General features: G+C 48.1%; 1 protein-coding gene and 1 pseudogene across 2 annotated transcripts; one reads left to right on the plus strand and one right to left on the minus strand.

Moving 5' to 3' along the window:
• Nucleotides 1–7,968: 7,968 nt before the first annotated feature.
• On the plus strand, nt 7,969–12,721 carry LOC119295063 (probable beta-D-xylosidase 7). 2 transcript variants are annotated; one of them, XM_037573392.1, is made up of 4 exons: nt 7,969–8,459; nt 10,306–10,760; nt 10,882–10,979; nt 11,177–12,721. In XM_037573392.1, the coding sequence occupies exons 1-4, from the start codon at nt 8,019–8,021 to the stop codon at nt 12,532–12,534; spliced, it is 2,352 nt and encodes a 783-aa protein (XP_037429289.1). In that variant the 5' UTR covers nt 7,969–8,018; the 3' UTR covers nt 12,535–12,721. The 2 variants fall into 2 exon arrangements, with proteins under 2 accessions (XP_037429289.1, XP_037429290.1); XM_037573393.1 differs by having other exon boundaries at nt 7,969–8,405.
• A 39-nt stretch (nt 12,722–12,760) lies between these two features.
• LOC119295064 lies at nt 12,761–20,395 on the minus strand (annotated as a pseudogene).
• Nucleotides 20,396–20,407: the final 12 nt, after the last annotated feature.

Below are 20,407 nucleotides of genomic sequence, written 5' to 3' on the forward strand. Positions count from 1 at the left end.
GAGTGGGTCCTCCTCTTCACCATTAGCATATTTGGTGGCAATCTCCATCATCCGAGTCAGAGTCATATCTCCTGTCCGACCGAACTTCAGATTGAGCTCCCTGTAGCGAATGCCTTCTTTGAAGGCACAGACTGCTTGGTGATCTGACACATTCCTCACTGTGTGGTGCAGAGTGATCCATCTCTGGATATAGCCCCTCAAGGTTTCATTCGGCTTTTGCACACAATGTTGCAACTCCGGAAGACCGGCTGGTCTCTTGCAGGTGCCCTAGAATGTTCTCGTGAACACTCAAGCCAACTCATCCCAACTCAAAATACTCCCAAGGGCCAACTAGTTGAGCCAAGCTCTGGCAGAACCTTCAAGCATCAGAGGGAGGTGCTTCATGGCCACCTCATCACTGCCGCTGCCGATGTGCACAACCACTCGGTAATCTTCAAGCCAAGTGTCGGGCTTCGACTCTCCCGTGAACTTGCTGACACCAGCTGCCAATCTAAAATTGTGGGGGATCTCCGCGGCCCTGATGGCCCTTCCGAAGCATTCGGGGCCAGATACGTGGACCCTACTGCTGCCGGGTCTGTCTCTGTTCAACCCCTCCCTGTATGCTCTGTTCCGGTCGACTAAGCCCTGAACAAGGACTAACCTTGCATCGAACCCAGGCTCCCTTGGGTCGACCAGAACCCTGCGGTCATTACCGAATGGGTGCCTTTTGTCATACCGCCGGGGCACGTACGACCCGCCCCTCGGGAGGGGAGAAGGCACTCGGCGGTAGTTGTCGCGGGCAAACTCACGGTCATCATTTCCATGAACTCCTCCCAAATGCCGATCTTGACGGTGCTCACGATCTCTTTGCCTCAGCGGTGATCTAGGACTGTGTGCCGACTGAACGGTTCCTGTCCTTACCGACCGACTGTGAATTTTGTTCCGTGATTGGGACACCGCGGAGTTCTGATCTCCTTCTGCTTGGAGCAGCGCTCTGATCTGTTCCAGACCTCTCCCAGCCTCCGAGCGGGATGACTGGATGGACTCCGCAATACGCGCAGCCACCGCGAGATTCTGGATCGGTGTGCGGAATACCTGAGTTTTCGGTGGAAACAGTTGTCCCGTGTGTCGACTAGATCCTGGGATCAGTCGACGGGCGCGTGCGTTGAGAGAATATTGGAGATTGTCCAAACGGGCGCGCTCGACCAGCGTGGCTAGGTGCACGTCCTCCAAGGCCCAAGCCTTGGCGGTTTCCCCTATGATGGGAGTATGGAGAGCCTCCTCGTTGCAGCGGCGTAGCTCCTCCCTCTGCTGCGAGCTGAGAGGCTGAGGCTGGTACTCCTTGTGGCCGAGTGACTTGCCGCCGTCTCTCTTCTCGCCATTGCGGCGAAAACCAGGCGGACCGCGATGGGAATCGACCATGAGAACCTCTGCTGCGGGGTCACAACTCCCGCTCTCAGAAAGTATGTCTGCGAAGTCAGTCAACAGGTCGACTGGTCCGCAGTAATATACGTCGGGCTCGATCGCCGCGACCTGAGGGGTGAACGCCTGTTGAGCCAGCGCGTGCTTCACCCACCGCTGGAGTCGTGAGCGGCCTGACCGCTTGCGGCGGCGTCCAGCGGAGCGAGAAGTCGACACGGGCGCCGACTGATACAGAGTCGACGGCTGCCAGAGGAGGACGCCTCGAGCACTCGTGCGGAAGTGCGACGAACCTCAGATCGGCAGCGCCTCGACGTTGATGGGGGCTTCCTGGAGCCAGGCCGAGTCGTCGGCGAGGAACGTGAGCACTCCGAGTCGGAACTCGTGGCCCATGATCAAACCGCCGCCGGAAACCATGTTGATGAAGACTGAAGAAACTGCAACCTCGCCGGAAGTCGCTAAGACGCTTTGCCCCACGGTGGGCGCCAACTTTCGTGGTACTAGGACTGACAGTAAGAATAGGGGGTACGTAGGAGGAGGCAAGGCCCTAGCTACGGTGAGGTTGTACGCAAGTGTTTACGAATTCAGGCCCCTCTCGGAGGAGGTAAAAGCCCTACGTCTCGGTGCCCGGAGGCGGTCGACTGTATTTCAGTATATGTGTGTGTATTACAGGGGGTGCGAACCCTTGTCCAAGAGGAGGGGGTGGCTTATATAGAGTGCGCCAGGACCCCAGCTCCCCTCCGTTACAGAGGGTTCAATGTACATAATGGAGGGGCGTTACTGATAACGCCAGCTATAAGTGCCATCAATGTCCATGAAGACTACGGAGTAAATGTCCGACCGTTGTAGTTTCGTCTGAGTCCTGGTCTTCATAGGTCGAGTGGTTTCTTGTATGGTCTAGTGGTCCTGAGGAAGTTGGGTATCCGAGTGATATGGTTGGTCGAGAGGTCTAACACTTGACGTCTTCCTTGGGTACTCCCTGTTATCTCTTGAGCTTCTTTGCTTCTGGGATAGTGACCTTGGGTAGGGCACGTAGGTCAGGCCTATGACCCTACCCTAGGTCTATATCCTCATCAGCTACCCCAGATCCACTTTGGTGCTTTGCTTCCTATATCTCCAGAATTGATTGAACTGGTTGCTGGAATTTTGTCTATTTTAGGTTAGCCTAATAACAATTTCAGAAATTTCTAATAAATCCTAGAGACGCACACAGCCTATTCATGCAAGGCAAGAGGTGAAACCAAAGTTTAGTCCACATTGCTAGTTTGGTGGGAGTTGGACCTCCTTATAAGGGAGGTTGTTTCCCACATGTATGAGCATGAGAATAAGAAGGACATTCACGCGCGCTCCTCCTCCGCCACCCGCCACGCCATGCACGACTGGTATACGAAAGGTCACACGGAAGTTGAAAAGATTTTTGCTACAGTGGAGACTGAATGCGAACGGTGCATCCCTTCGGCTGCTGGTTGTTCACTTCGTCTTCCTCTCTTCGTTTCACCTACCGTTGCTGTCCTCTCGCCTACTTCTCTTGTGCCTGTAAAAGAGAGGTCGCTCCTCTCGAGAGATACACACCATAAGACCATCTCCCTCTAGCCACCAAGTTCCAATCTCTGAGCTGCTGCTACGATCTTCCCTATCCCGGCTTGCAGCGTGCACCGCAGGTCGGGACAGTAGGCCTCCGAAACCGCACCTCTTTGAGTCATGTACGGGAGAATGGGTGATAAGATTTTCGGGGAGCGCTATGCGCGACTACTGACCGGTTCATCACGGATGCTCAAGACACGGACGACCACTTCCCCAACGACGACTTCTTCCCCGACGTCGACAACCTCTTCGACGACATGGCTGGCGAGGATGTTAACCCCAAGACTGGTGCTTCTGTTGCCGTACCGTACGTGTTCATCCTCTTTATGTTTGAGGTTCTGTCACAGTTTCTGGCTCTAGTGTCTGCTCTAGATATGTTTGGTTCTAGTTTATGTATACATATGCTATTTACCTTCTCTCTATCACATAGCATGGAGGTGTATCTGTCTCTCAGATCTTAAACTCAAAAAAAGAAAAGAAAATTGAAGGTTGCATACATATGTACAAATTTAACTAGACTACATTCACATGTGACACATGGACAACGTGATACAAACTTAAGTCTTCCTCCACTTTTGGACTCTGGTCACCTTCTTCTTCTTACTTTGACTCTAATGCCATGGTCCAACCGCCGGGCCCCGCCACCCATGGCCGGCGTCATGTTATTGCGCCCCTCACGCCCCATTCTGCCTGAGCCACTTCCTCCGCCAAGTTGCCGTCTTCCCGACCATCCCTTTATAACCCCCCGTGTTCTTCTGCGTCGACGAACACCTCCGCACCCACAACCACACCATCAACCCTAGAACTCGCTTCCTCTAGCGACTTCGTAGCCGGCTGTGCCTTCCCCATCACTTACTCGTCCCTGCTCGGACCCGCCGGCAACACCAGGGCTACCCCAGCTCCGCCTTGGTGCTTTGCTTCCTATCTCCGGAATCGATTGAATTGGTTTTTTTCTTTTCTCAGTTGCGCCTAAGGAATAGGAAATGTGTATTCTTTTTTCTATGAGAAAAGAGGTGGACAAATGCGCAAACACATACCTTGAACATTTTATTGCCAGCACTTTGGCTACAATAACATTGCAACAGAGCAGGGATGCATTTTCTTGCGTCGTTGAAAAAGAAGTGCATACGTACAAAATCTTCTCACGTGCATGCTAAGCTGCTAACCATGCATGACATGGAGGTGTATCTTTCTCTCGCGATCTTAGACTCAAAATAAAAAAGTTGAAGGTTGCATACATATGTACAAATTTAACTAGACTACATTCGCATGTGACATACGGACAACGGGACTGCAGCTTAAGGAAAACGGAGAAAAGACAGAATCGTGCAGAAGGTTTATGAGCCTAGCAAGGCTATTGGCATTGCATATGTCCAGTTTCTTGTTCTTTACCTGCTGTCACCGTTTGTATTTTTATCGCCGCATACGGACAAAGTAATCTCGGAAGTAATGACAATCAGTCTACTTGTTCTCTTCCCAAATGTCAACAGAGGAATCTGAATGCCCTTGCAATTGGACTCATGCACTGCTATATGCGAGACTTGGAAGCAAAAATGCTACTCCTACGCACTACTTCTACATAAAACTTAACGTACATGACCGTTCAGAAAAAAATAAGGATATAACCGTCAGCGCTTTGAACTAGTGCTCTAGATTGTTTTGTGAATTCAGCACTAAGAGTACCATTGCTCGACTTCTCAAAATAGGCTTTCACCCTGCTTTATATAAAATAACATATCAAAGTACACGGTCGAACGATACAAACCTAAATCTTTTAGCGCCTAAGTCTTTGGAAGAGATAGTGCTTTTGCATTGCTCGACTTGGAAGAGACGGCGCGTACACACACATAATTAAGTCTTTTAGCACCTTACGTACGGTGCCTTCAAATCAACATTGAACGTTCATATTTCTGTATATATCCAATGATAAAGGATTGATCAACACAATTGTTTATTTGTTTCCAAAAGCGATGGAAAAAAATCTATCTGGTTCAATTATAGTTAACACCAAACTTGTTCAAATAACTAGAGAAAAATGGGACAAAAACAAACATTGTGAAACATAAAGAATTTTAAAAACATGCAAAGGACAACAATATACAAAAAAGGCCATGGCACCGCAAACAAACACTCTACAAACACGGATGAAGAACCATGGCTATCGACGCTACCCATGAGCATCATCGTCATCATCCCACACTCATGGCTTGATGATTCCGACTCTGATGAGTCTCGACGCGGACACCACATAATACACACAAAGCCGACACATGACAACCAATTCCGCTTGCGACGGCCCGTGACACACCTTAGCTCTGACTTCTCCACATTGATAATTCTAGTTTGAAGCCAGTACATAATCTTATTAAAATGTAATGTGACCGATATATTTATACTACATTCTATATGTACATTGCTGGTGTCTTTGGTGGCAACCGCCATCTTCAAATGGATCCTCGTAGACTTATGGAATCAATGTCTTCTAGATATTTATCACATATTATTGAGGGTGGTCCTAGAGAATATGGTTGATTCCCTGGTGGGAACTTGGAAATGGGTTAGCAATCGTCATGTGATCGGTAGCACCCAAGGAACTTGTCCTAACCCCTTAGTACATCATTTGGCCATATATTTGCGGAATTATGCCCAACATCCATGATAGGTGGCCCTATGGATTTCAAGGTAAGTGGTATCTGCTATTAAAAAAGGAATTTGTAAAAATAATTATTGTTGAACAATGCCAAATCAAATCTAAAAAAATATAAAAATCCAACACTCAAAAGAAAGTGAAGTAATTAATCCAATAAGAGAAGAAAAGGGACCAATACTTAGTTTTCCTGCCCAAGCGAATCTCATTCAGTCCTTTACTCATGGAAGGAATCGGTTCAAAGGTTTGGTATCGATCTTGTAATCGAGAGCCATGGGCCAACTTTCACGACTCGCCAACGATTATCGTTGTCTTGCTACTTACAAGCATTATGTTTCTGGTGTTTTCTCTACTTAATAAAATTGTCTAGACACGTGTTCTATTAAACAATGTTCACACCCGGTGTAGATGGGATATAACACAATGACTCATGTTCATGCACACACATTTTGATTAGGATCGTATCCTATGGTTACGATTCTACCAGATATGTCCTTTGCATTCATCAAAAAGCTATTTTAAGGTATAGGCGCTTATCACCTCCCTCTCTATGCCTTGCGATAATGACTCCTCTAGAATTACAACCTTCATCACAACGATGTCGTCCATCTTTTTCGAAATGCAAATTACATGGTGACCTCACCGAGCCGCCCGCCGGCTAGCCGGGAGGACCAACCGGCCAAGCAGACCCTCAGGGTGCACTGCATGCGCACGCTGTAGAATCTGTCGTCATCTTCTTCCGCAGTCCCATCTTTAGGAGCAATCAACGCACTGATCTTGCCAGACCCTTCTGCTATCGATGGATCACATTATCTCGTGGATTGGATTTCACCTGACTGTCTATGGCTCCCTTGCATGTGCTTGGGATAGGCGTTTTGTATAAATGTTTCATTGTATTATCACGTATTCTCCTTTATCTTTTTATATGTATAGAAGTGGAATAGAATAACCCAGTTGAAGAGCAATGATCATACGCCTACAATGCACTATATAGTAGGCTATTGCATAGTATTCTTAGATATTGCAATTTGAATGTTGCAATAATTGATATTAAAAAAATGATAGGCAATTTACTTGCTAATTTGAATCCGACTATACAAATCGTAAAATTCTTATTGTTGAAGTCCAAAGTTCAAGTCTCTTAGCTCTTCTCAAGCTTTCTCACAAATGGGTTTAAATAGATTATTATTTTCTATTATATTAGAGTTTTCCCTTTTTTACATGTTAATGAATATTCATAGTATTATTATTTTTACAGAAGAATTTCATAGTATTGAAAGAGAACATGCCGCAATTCAGAATGCAAATTACATGACATCCATCAAGGCCCGGAACCTTTAAAGCACCAATATCAAATAGAGTCATACGGACATCCTTGCCAAAATAAGGGGCTATGAGAGCATTGTTTCTTTCGTTAGAAACCCTCCTACAAACAAGGGATAAGACATCCTGATTTTGATTCCAAAACTCCTTAGTGTACCTCTCTATTCCGGTATCCCCGCGACTAACACCTTAGTCACTATACCTGCCATACGATGTTGGATACCGTAATATCGGGTGGGCCCAGAGTGTATCTCTCCATCGCCGAAGGGTCAAATCTCAGTCTTGATCGTGTACCACATAATAGTTCCCTTCCACCTCCGATGAGGTAGCTATCTAATTCGAGCAGGAGTCGGAGCTAAAAGGCCCTCCAATCACGTTGATCAAGTTTCTTCTCTGTCTCTGCTGGCTACACGGCAACAAGCCATGTCATCCCCATTACGGACGTAGTCTTAGCGAGGCCTTGCCGAGGAGTGAGGACACCATGGCCAGTTTACACCTACAATCTTTTTCAGGCAACTTATAAATAGTTGTTGCGAGCAGAAATTGCGTGTTTGGATATCTAGATTTTCTTTTGTGGGCATTTGGATGTTTAGATTGACAAGGATGCAAAGCAACGCATTCATGTAGATCCAACAACTAGCTAGCCTTACTTATCTCAATTAACCAAGGCCACGAAACGGATATGCCCAAACACCACCCCGCACGCAAGTTACATATCTCAATTCATGATCTACGCACCTAATTAATTAATCAAAAATCTACTAAATCCTCTCCTAAAGGAAAGAACAACGCGTACACGGGTGCAACATCACATATTCCACTTTATAGCATGCATGCGAAGGTGAGATTGTTCTTGCTGATGGGTAACACACTCCAGCAGCGTATCATATCATAGCATAATGGCATGGCAGTAGTATAATAGTTGTACGTCACACGCAACCCATGTCGATGACACGCGCCTCGCTCCCATTGGCCAGGAGCGCCTATTTAGGCGACCACTGCCTTGACCCATCCGTTCACGTGCCACCCTCCCCCCCTGCGCGGCTCCTAGCAAACTCGTCTCGCCATGGCCGTGCTGTCACACCACGAGGACGGCGCGGTGGTTGCACAGACGCTGCTTCTGCTGCTGACGGTGTCGTCGTCGTTGCTGGGGGCGGTGGTGCCGGCCCTCGCCGCCGACCCACCCTTCTCCTGCGGGCCGTCGTCCACCGCCGCGACGCAGGGGTACGCCTTCTGCGACGCGACGCTCCCGGTGGCGCAGCGGGCGGCGGACCTGGTGGCGCGGCTGACGCCGGCGGAGAAGGTGGCGCAGCTGGGCGACGAGGCCGCGGGCGTCCCGCGGCTGGGCGTGCCGGCCTACAAGTGGTGGAACGAGGCGCTGCACGGGCTGGCCACCTCCGGCAAGGGCCTCCACTTCAACGGCGCCGTCCGCAGCGCCACCAGCTTCCCGCAGGTCAGCCTCACCGCCGCCGCCTTCGACGACGACCTCTGGTTCCGCATCGGCCAGGTAAGCTATCCGTACTGGCGCTCGCCGGCTCGTCCGTGAGGCCGGCCGGCCGGCGGACTGCTGGCGGTTTCTTTTCGCTTTTTCTCAACATAATGGCGTGCGGCAGTTTCATTATGGAATGTTGCGTTGGATCGCTGTCTCGGGCAGTTAGTTGTTCGGGTTGGGTTAGGATCGGGCCCAGGTATCATGCTGCATGCGCGCGTGCATGCGTCCATGCCATGCCATGCATCATGCACCGGCCATTTTCTTTCCTTTCACCGCGGGGGAGGGTTCCTTTTCTTGATCCGTGATTTGGGAACAGACAAAGAGCGCGGTTGTTTGTACAGTACGGGATGCTCGTGGGCTAAGGATTTGCTAGATGCTAGCTTTGTTTTCCAGTTTTAATCTTATTAGTATATAATGTATTACCCTCTTCTGCCTCAAAAAAAAAATATTACCCTCTTGTCAGGTGAGATGATTTTTCATGATTCTGTAGGGCTATTATGGTTTTTTTTTTTACTTGTACACTCTAGGAAAGAAATTATAGTGTCCTCAAATCTTCTATTATGGGTTTTTTACTTGTACACTCTAGTCCTTTTAGATATTTAACAAAAATCACATGAGATTTTCTTCCAACGTCGAAGGACGTGGCAAGAAGAAGAAAAGGCATACTTCAAGATATAATTTGAACAAATGTGATACTCCATACTCAGAGCATACTGCTGTATTTTACTTTGAACGAGTATGCATGATATATAAGGAATGCATGATTTGAAATGAGATAGCATCTAATCTGTCGAAGTTTTCCATTATCCATAAAAGCACGTCCACGGCTAGGTAAAGTGGCCGGAGCGTCTTCAAATTTCCCGACCCAAACAGGCTAAACTAATGAAGTATACGTCCAATTTCCAAAAAAAAAAAATGAAGTATACGTCCAAATTATCAAATCCCTTTAGTGTTTTTTCCCTAGAGACCGTAGGACAAACTGCCGTGTGTACATCAACACCGGAGGGCACCTAGAAAAGAGCTATAAAGGGTCAGCACGTGAGTACACGTAGTGCGGTTAGTGCCAACGACAGGGAGAAGAATGTTTGCGCGGGAAAGAAAAGTGGCGCCTTTTTGGTTGTGGGAAGCCGGCCACATGTGAGCTGAGCCACACACAGATCTGACACGAATAGATCGGGCCTTTTCCGTCGTACCCAACCTTTTGGTTACCCTGTTGTCCGTGGGTATGGACTATTGAGCGTGCCCACAATGCCACAAAGGTCATGCCTTACGGTACACAGCCCGTGCTTCTTGTTAGCAGGAGCTAGCTGGATCCATATGCATGTGATTTGATTCTGGCACGACTAATTTAAGATGGACATGTCGTTAACTTCATGTTGGAGTTCTACCAACTATATGTTAGGCCTTCCTGATCACTAATTGTTAGGCCGTATAAAGTCTGCAAAATCAACTAATTATTAGGTTTGTTCAGTCAAGCACCACTTGTTCAGTCATATATACCCGTGGTTCATGCAGGTGCTCGACTAGTACTCCCTCCATTTCGAATTATAAAATGTCCAAACATTTTTCTAAATCGGATGTATATATACGTGTTTTAGTGTGTTTGGTCGCTCATTTTAGACCGTGCATAGTTTATATTGAAATACCCAAAACGTCTTATAACTCGGAGGGGAGGTGGTAGCATACTTTGAGAAAGGTGTCGCCAACTTGATGGTCACCATGCAATGCAAGTTTGTGTTGCAAGCATGCCTTAATTATTGTCCAGTACGTGTATCTATATCTATATCTTTTCCTTTTCACGTCACCTTTATTGTTCACTGCCCATTGCCTGACACGTACACGTCGGCGCGCATGCGTGTAGGCGATCGGCAGGGAGGCTCGGGCGCTGTACAACCTGGGGCAGGCGGAGGGCCTGACGATGTGGTCCCCGAACGTGAACATCTACCGGGACCCGCGGTGGGGCCGCGGGCAGGAGACCCCGGGGGAGGACCCGACGACGGCGAGCCGCTACGGCGTGGCGTTCGTCAAGGGCCTGCAGGGGAACTCGTCGGCGTCGCTGCTGCAGACGTCGGCCTGCTGCAAGCACGCCACGGCGTACGACCTGGAGGACTGGAACGGCGTGGCCCGCTACAACTTCGACGCCAGGGTGACGGCGCAGGACCTGGAGGACACGTACAACCCGCCGTTCCGGAGCTGCGTGGTGGACGGCAAGGCCAGCTGCGTCATGTGCGCCTACACCGGCATCAACGGCGTCCCCGCCTGCGCCAACTCCGACCTCCTCACCAAGACCGTCAGAGGAGACTGGGGCCTCGACGGGTACAGCAATTTTTTGTTTTTGTTTCGATTGGAAGTCACATGCGGGACGGGAGTGCGGTCGTCTTCACGCGCTACTGATGCCATGGTCTACTCTTTTGGCTGCTTGCTTGCGTGCGTGCAGGTACGTCGCCTCCGACTGCGACGCCGTGGCCATCATGCGTGACGCGCAGCGGTACGCGCCCACGCCCGAGGACGCGGTTGCACTCGCGCTCAAGGCCGGTAAGCATTTGCATGGATTTGCATTGTATTCAGTGAGCACACGACTAAAACTCATCCACTTTCCTGACCTGTCAATTCTACTCTGGCTTCTATGTACTACAAGATACTAGTAGTTCACTATAGTATTGGACCCCGGTACGAGTTCATTCTTCAAAACGATAGTGATGTGGATAATTGTGTTTGTGCGTATCACCCAGGACTGGACATCGACTGCGGGACCTACATGCAGCAGCACGCGGCGGCCGCTGTGCAGCAGGGCAAGATCACGGAGGACGACATCGACAAGGCGCTCAACAACCTCTTCGCCGTCCGGATGCGCCTGGGCCACTTCGACGGCGACCCCAGGGCCAACATCTACGGCGGCCTCAACGCCGCCGACATCTGCACCCCGGAGCACAGGAGCCTCGCCCTCGACGCCGCGCAGGACGGCATCGTCCTCCTCAAGAACGACGCTGGCATCCTCCCGCTCGACCGGGCCGCCGTCGCCTCCGCCGCTGTCATCGGGCCCAACGCCAACAACCCCGGCCTGCTCATCGGCAACTACTTCGGCCCGCCCTGCGAGTCCGTCACGCCGCTCAAGGGGGTCCAGGGCTACGTCAAGGACGCCAGGTTCCTCGCAGGGTGCCGCTCGGCGGCCTGCGACGTGGCCGACACGGACGAGGTGGCCTCCCTGGCGGCCTCGTCGGACTACGTGCTCCTCCTCATGGGACTGAGCCAGCAGCAGGAGAGCGAAGGGCGCGACAGGACCAGCCTCCTGCTCCCCGGGCAGCAGCAGAGCCTCATCACCGCCGTCGCCGACGCCGCCAAGAGGCCCGTCATCCTGGTGCTCCTCACGGGCGGGCCGGTGGACGTGACCTTCGCCAAGACCAACCCCAAGATCGGCGCCATCCTCTGGGCCGGTTACCCCGGCCAGGCCGGCGGGCTCGCCATCGCCAGGGTGCTCTTCGGCGACCACAACCCCGGCGGGAGGCTGCCGGTGACCTGGTACCCGGAAGAGTTCACCAAGGTGCCCATGACCGACATGCGGATGCGCGCCGACCCGGCCACCGGCTACCCCGGCCGGAGCTACCGCTTCTACCAGGGAGAGACTGTCTACAAGTTTGGCTACGGCCTCAGCTACTCCAGCTACTCTCGCCGGCTGGTCTCATCCGGCACCCCCAACACGGACTTGCTCGCAGGCCTGAGCACAATGCCATTGCCAGCGGCGGAACAAGGCGTCGCGAGCTACCACGTCGAACATATTGGTCCCCAACGGTGCGAGCAGCTCAGGTTCCCAGCCGTGGTCGAGGTGGAAAACCACGGCCCCATGGACGGCAAGCACTCGGTGCTCGTGTACCTCCGGTGGGCCAACGCAACCGCCGGCCGGCCGGCGAAGCAGCTCATCGGGTTCAGGAGACAGCACCTCAAGGCAGGGGAGAAGGCCAGACTCACATTTGATATCAGCCCGTGTGAACATTTTAGCAGGGTGAGGAAGGATGGCAGCAAGGTGGTAGACAGAGGATCTCATTTCCTCATGGTTGACAAGCATGAGATGGAGATTACGTTCGAGGTTTGAGCTTTACTAGATTGATTGACTTGCAGGGAAGGGGTAGAGGTGGATACATAGAGTGTAATTCCCCCATTGTAGTACGTATAATTTTTATTTGCATTGGAGTGAGTTGAGTACCCTTGGAAACTAGGCTGTTGTAAGGGATGATGAGTTCGCTGCTTCTTCTAATAAAGATAAGATCAATCTAGTCCAACAAAAAGGCATGTCCTTTTTCCCCAATATCGTCCAGATGTAGAATGCCATGCAAATGTCAATTTTAATAATTGATTATATCACAAACAAAATATAACCAGACTTGTACCAAACTAACAGGGGTGCACCTAGTTGACCATTTAGTTTGTGAAATACAGAACTTTACAGACTAGAGAGGGCAAAACACCAATTGTTGTATTATTATGCTATAAGAACATAGAGAAACATAGTTGATGCAAACCAGTGCAAACGCCAACTCTTGATTGTTCATCACCAAGCTCATGCAAGCACATCTCCGTATCCGCCTGCAGTGCATCCCTTGTGATCATTCATGTTGCAGAAAAACGAAAAAAGGAATAAGGAATGCACCAAGCTGGCTCAAGTACAACCTTTTTTGCTTACCACGAATAGTTTATTCTTTAGGTCTGGCTGCATGGATATGTATGCAGAGGATGGGGGGATGAAACTCTTCCATTATCTAAAAGACCATTACATATGTTGAGAATGTGCGCTTCTTGTGATTAGACATCCTTGAAAAGAAGCTGGAATCTGGGTATCCTCTCTGGTGGAAGTGGGCAAGACACTATCAGTTTGCCTTTCATCGCACCCCTGAATACTGCCTGCCATCAATACATCACAAAGAGGTGAAATGAAAATAAGTACTTGTCTAGAAATGGTGTATAGAAGAACCTGTGATACAGAAGGCAAACCATCACAGATGAGCTCTTCTGCTGCCTTGAATCAACTAATTTTTTTGTTGGGCAGAGACAATTGCATACCAAAAATCTCAGATAAAGGCAGTGTTAAGAAATAAGAATCAAGCCCAATGGACCACCATCCCTCATGGACTAAGGTCACCCACCTCCTCCATGGACCAAGTGCATGGACCAAATAAGACTAGTTTATCCTTGTTCTTTTCCTTATTGAAGGTTATTTTGAACTTTTCAAAAATACTGCCTCCATACTTGAAAAGAAGGCCTACAAGCAAACGGTGCAAAGTTTGACCAAGTTTACAGGGAAAACTATTAATACATACAATACTACATAGGTATAATATGAAAATATGTTTATTATGTATTTAGTCATACTAAATTGGTATTATAGTTGTCGATAGTTTTTTTTATGAACTTGGTCAAACTTGCCACCGTTTGACCTTAATCAAAATTTGCAGTCCTTTTCAAGCATGGAGGGAGTAGATTACAAAGGCTCTGTGTTTCCCTTCCCACCAACGGTTTGGTGATCATTTTTACAAGGCCAATGGCCTATAAAAGGCACCTATGGATCGTTTGTACGCCATCTCTCATATGGAACAAGAGCTCTCCTTAAAGGTGTGGTCCATAACTTCTTTCAGATGATCCATTTGGACAACTAGAGGTGCAAGTGAATTTCCCCTGAGCATTGGTCTTGGACAGAGGACCACTAAGGAAATCGTTTCGTGTCGATGGACTGGCCGCCGACACGTCTCAGGATTGACATCTCGTACCCACAGCTACAACCTTCAACAGAACTATGACACGCTCAACTGGGAGACGGGTCAAAACTGGTTAAAAAATATCATGTGCGGCGAGACATCTGACAAGTATCCATGTTGGTAGTTGGACCCTTGTTGAGAAGGTTGATTTATACCATGCCATTTTGTTTCCATCAAAAGGAAACAGGGTACTGACGTTATTACTAAGTATACCTTTTGAGAAGTTATAGTATGCCTTTGGGTTCTTATGTGGTCTTCTCCAATTTTGAAAATAGGTTCCAGTAGAGGACACGTATCCACAGATTAAAAAAAGCATTTTCATTCAGCTTTCTTTTGTTATCCAAGCATGTACTCCAATCAACCGTTTACAAGAGATTACACAAAAATGTATACGATATCAGCCCAATCATGAAAGGCTTATCTATTCTCTTCACATATATTCTTAGTCATGTGGATTCTAAACAAAAATTCACACATGTATGGACAAATATCAATAATCTGTATTTGTGTATGATCTGCAGCTAACTATAATCAGTTCTCCTTTTTAGTTTGAACTGATTAACATTAATGGATTCCATGTACAGATTTAATATTAGAATTATCTCATGATAATCTGCATTTACCATGAAAGCACAAGAATTATGTTGTTCACATGGTTAACTTGCCATTGTCAATAGTCGAATCTGATAACTGAAAGACTTGGAGAAAGTACATCACTTATTGCCCACTCACCTCAACAACATCAATGAAGTCTTGCTTGCTGCTGAAAGAGCCTATCCATTTTGTGTGATCAGGTGTCCTGTACATAACAAGTTCACCATTTATTTTGCAGCTAGATTATGTCATCAAATGTAACTAGCATGATATCCATGTTGGTGCATACAATTCAGTATCAACTTAACCAACTCTATGAAGTTCGGATCGCAGCCACACATACATTTACTGTCACAGCCCTAGAATATTGTTTGTAAATAGTTGCATCTTCATCTAGGCATCATATTTAAATTTCTAAAACTTGAACTGAGGAATTTTGGAAGCCTCAAAAACTTAAAATAAAAGAGGGGCAAAGAACCCTGGTAAATGCATTCAATGTTTTCAAAATGGCCTTAAATAATGTTGGTTATATTTTGGCAAGGGTTTTGCACCAAACCAAAAATAATGAACATTTTTGAGGAATATTTTGAGCACTGAATTTAAATCATTACTTTATTTGCATTTGGAACTATATTCATAACTTGTATAGAATATATTTCCAAATACCCTGAAACATTTTATGTGCTTTTGGAAAAGTCCATTAAGCAGCATAAATATTTTCAGAGGAGTTTTTGGCATTGTTTGAATTATTTTTAAATTCAAAACAGTGGCAAAACAGATTAAATAAAAGAAAACAGAACTGAAATAGAAATAAAAGAGAGAGAGAGAAGGAAGTTACCTGGCCTCACCCGTGCAGCCCACCAGAGCCGGCCCAGCTCCTGTGCTGGTCCAGCACTGTGCGGCCCAGCCCACCGCAGTCGCCACCGTCTTCAACCTCCTGCCAGTAGGCAGGAGGGCGTGTGCCCGACGCGCGCGCGCACGCGCCGGCCACCTCATGCTTGCCGCTTGCTCCTGGACGTCGCTAGGTGCGCCACGCCACCCCCTCGGACCCCTCTCACTCTTCCTCGAGGCCCCGCCCCTCTGCTCCCTCTCTCTCGCCCGGACCCGAGAGCTTCTCGCCGCCGGCCATGGCGCAGCCGTGGCCATAGCCGCGCATGCCCACGACGGAGTGCTTCACCGTGCTCATAAAGCCCTCAGGAGCCCAACACACCAACCAGCTCCCCCTCCCGTGCACCGCAATGCCAAACCCGCGGGTGCCCGAACTCCGGCCGCCGCGAAAGTGCTCGTCGCCGTCGACTCAGGCCATCCCAGCTGCTGTCGCTACTACCACTAGATGCGCAAGAACGCCAGCAAGCCGTAGCCACAAACCGCGCGCCAAACCATCGCCCCTAGCTCAAATCCGAGCCGCGCCGCCGTGCGGAATGGTCGCTGCCGGCGATACTCCGGCGACTGCCGACGGGGCACGCTTAATTAGTGTTAATGGCCCCACTAATTAAACCCACAGCCACTGACAGTGGGCCCCACCCCTGGTCAAACCCCAGTCAGCGCTGGGTTTGACCGGGATTAGCTCCTGTGTCACTGACGTGTGGCCCCCACACGTCAGGTTTGACCTGGGGCGCCCAGTTGACCCTGCTGACGTCACTGTGACGTGGTGCTGACGCCATAATCATTTCTGGATTTATTATTATTTCAGGAATTTCAGAAAATAGCTAAAACTTCAATAAATCATAGAAAATTAACCATAACTCCAAATTAAATAAATTATATATGAAAAATTATCAGAAAAATTCAAGGAATCCATCTGTACCATTTTCATGCATGTTAGAACAACTTATAGATGCTGTTTAGCACAAATCATATAAAGGGCATTTAAATAATCACATATGGAGTTTGAATTTGAATCTTGTATTCAAACCAACCCCATTTAATTTGTTGCTAGTTGCCTTAGCTCAAAACACATTCATTTTGCCATGTCATGATCATGCATCATATTGTGCATTGCATTGATTGTGTTTCCTTCTGTGTTGCCGGTATTTGTCCCCTCTCGTTAGACGTGATACCGATGATGTGATCGTTGACACTGATGAAGACTCAATGTTATCTTCAGAAGTGCCAGGCAAGCAAAACCCCCTTGTTCATTCCGATAAAATCCCACTCTCTCGCTCCTGCTCTCTTTTACTGCATTAGGACAACATCGATTCGTCTGTTACTTGCTGCGGTAGCTGAACCCCTTTATCCTTTGCATGACCTGTCATTGCCACAGTAAATAGATGAAACCCACTAGCATGAGTAGGAGTTGTTTGAGCCCTGTTGTGCCTACTCATTCTTGCTTGTTGTCATGCCTGCTACTGCTTAGAGTTGAGTCGGGTCTGATTCATCGGGGATGAATCAGAGGTGTGTGAACATGTCCTACTGTGTGTGAGCTAAGTGTGTGAACACGATTTGGTAAAGGTAGCGGTGAGAGGCCATGTAGGAGTACATGGTGGGTTGTCTCATTGCAGCCGTCCTCAGGAACTGAGTTCTGTGTTTGTGATCCATGATTCAGCTACTACCACGCATTGGGCCCGAAACCAATGGACCCTCTCGGCTTCTTAATCACCCTTGTCCTCTGTCCAGGAGTTGCAAGTAGTTTCTGGTGTTTGTAGTATGCTGGAGGCCGTGCGCAGCGCTGACCGTAGGGGTGGGCTGTGATGCGGTAGGCACGTGGCCGGGTAAACCGGGCGCCCGTTTGGTGTCACGGAACCCTGTTCACATCGTTTGGGGCTGTGAGCGAAACTCCGGCCAGATCTCCTCATGGATGGAACCCGAATAGGCGATAAACCTGGACTAGAGACTCGAGTGTTTAGGCAGGCCGTGGCCGACACCCACGTTGGGCTTCCGCTTGAAGGTTGCCGAGTACATGTCGTGTAAACGGCGGTAAGTGGTGAGAGCGTGTGTGAAGAAGTACACCCCTGCAGGGTTAATATGATCTATTCGAATAGCCGTGTCCGCGGAAAAGGACTTCTGGGTTGCTTATATCAGTTCATAGACAATTGAAAGTGGATACTCTAAAATACGCAAGATAAGCGTGAGTGCTATGGATGGCGTTCTCGTAGGGAGACGGGAGCGGATCCATAGTGGTGTATTGATATGGTGAATATGTGGACTCGTGTGCGCCACCTCAAAGAGTTGCTTGCAGTCGTAGTTCAGGATAGCCACCGAGTCAAAGCTGGCTTGCTGCAGTTAAACCCCACCATCCCTTTGTTGATAATGATGCATATGTAGATAGTTCTGATGTAAGTCTTGCTGGGTACATTTGTACTCACGTTTGCCTATTTTATGTTTTTGCAGAGAGACTTCAGTCTCACTAGTAATTCCGCGTGGTCTTCGACGTTTAGCTTGTTACCTCAGCTACGATCTTGTGCCTCGGCAGGATTGGTAGATAGTCAGGCTTCTCAGCCTTTTTCATTTATAGATGTCTGTACTCAGACATGTTAAGCTTCCGCATGTGCTTTGACTTGTATGCTCTGATTGTTGGGTCATAAGACCCATGTTTGTAATATCTCGCTCCTCGGAGCCTATTGAATAAATTACTTGAGTCGTAGAGTCATGTTGTGATGCCATGTTGTATTTGCACATATCGAGCATATTGTGTGTATGCTATTGAAATGCTTGGTATGTGTGGGATCTGGCTATCTAGTTGTTTATCCTTAGTAGCCTCTCTTACCGAGAAATGTCTCCTAGTGTTTCCACCGAGCCATGGTAGCTTGCTACTGCTCCGGAACACTTAGGCTGGCCGGCATGTGTCCTTCTTCGTTCCTGTGTCTGTCCCTTCGGGGAAATGTCACGCGATGAATACCGGAGTCCTGTTAGCCTGCTACAGCCCGGTCCACCGGAGTCCTGCTAGCCCAGTGCTACAGCCTGGATTCACTCGCTGATGACCGACACGTTCGATGCTGGGTCATGGATGCCTGTCCCTGTAAGTTTGTGCCACTTTGGGTTTACGACTAGCCATGTCAACCCGGGCTCCTTATCATATGGATGCTAGCGACACTGTCATATACGTGTGCCAAAAGGCGCAAACGGTCCCGGGCAAAGGTAAGGCGACACCCGTGGGAATACCGTGCGTGAGGTCGCAAAGTGATATGAAGTGTTACATGCTAGATCGATGTGGCATTGAGTCGGGGTCCTGACATTTACACAAATGTTTGAAAGTTTATTCATAAATCTTTCATGTAATCTATCTACTTGAAATACCAAATGAGACGTTTTAATCTTTTGTTGATCTTCCATGTAGTGGTTAATATAAACTCGGTTGTCAGTAGTTTCAGAGGAAAATGGATGTCTCTTAGATTTTTACATCATGATACATATCTATGTGAAATAAACATGAACACAGCGTGCCAAATATTTGGAAGTAGTATATCAGCTAACCAGGCATTATTTGAAATACATTATAGACTGTGATAACTTTAGGTCGGTGTCATTCAGATACACACAGCTCATTTCAAACTTTGAAGGAAAAGGCTTGAACGGTATCAACATGAATTTATATATAAGTATAAAAAGTAAGACAGATATCTAAATAGCATCATAGCAAAGAAATTAACAGAGAAAGAACAATAACATACCCTGAATCCATTTTCATGTGATGAGCATTGAAGAAAAAAATGATTGCTGGGACCAACGTGATATCAAAATAGTCAACATACACTTGAATCTCCTCAGAATCCATGTCAACTAATGCTACTGCTGCAAATTTGGATATGTCCCAAGAAGCTTTTGCGAGCTGTTGAAACAGCAAGAAGAGGATAAAATTAAGAAAATGGCATACATATTACAGAGCTCATAAAATTCAATACAGAAAAGGACGTGAATGAAAAGCTTGCCATCAATAATTTCAATTAATTTACAAACTATCCTGTCAAACAAATGAGGTGGAAGTCACGAGGAGTTAGGCAGGATCACCTAGGAATGTCCAAGCATTCTTTTCCTTTGCTTCTATTTTGTTCATGTCGCGTCACTGTAAGACATGTGTATCAACAATCTAGCTTTTACCATGATTGGCAAATTCTGCTTAGAATATACTCCCTCCGTTTCAAAATAGATGACCCAGTTTTGTACTAACTTTAGTACAAAGTTGGGTCATCTATTTTGGGACGGAGGGAGTACTCAGTAATCCAGTTTAAGGTTAAATCATTTGAATATCAGGATTTGCCTCTTAACCCTACCCTGCTCAAGCGACCAAGTTCCTAATCGCATATGAAGGCCCTCCAAGAACTTAATCAGACTGAACCAACTGTTCCCAGCTAGTATCAGATTGGACTCGCCTACCAATCCAATCACATCGGCACAGAAGAAAATAAGGAACCCCTAGTGGAGTATTCATGGGCCGACTTGACGAGAAGCGGTGGAATCAGATGGTAGCTACGGGGAGAGGCGAGGCGCGGCGGCGGCGATGTGCTGCGCACTTACGACGTCGTCGAGCTGGAGGCAGGCGGCGTCGGAGGCGCGGCCGAATCGGAGGACAAGGACCTTGTCGAGGGTGTCGCGGATGGCGTGTCGACCTCCCGCTTCCGCCGCAGCGTCGGCAGCACCACCGACCCCATCTCGCCCTTTCTCTCTCTCCTCGCCGGACCTTTT

Source organism: Triticum dicoccoides, chromosome 4B (genome assembly GCF_002162155.2).
Source record: "Triticum dicoccoides isolate Atlit2015 ecotype Zavitan chromosome 4B, WEW_v2.0, whole genome shotgun sequence".
In the NCBI taxonomy this organism is placed as follows: domain Eukaryota; kingdom Viridiplantae; phylum Streptophyta; class Magnoliopsida; order Poales; family Poaceae; genus Triticum; species Triticum dicoccoides.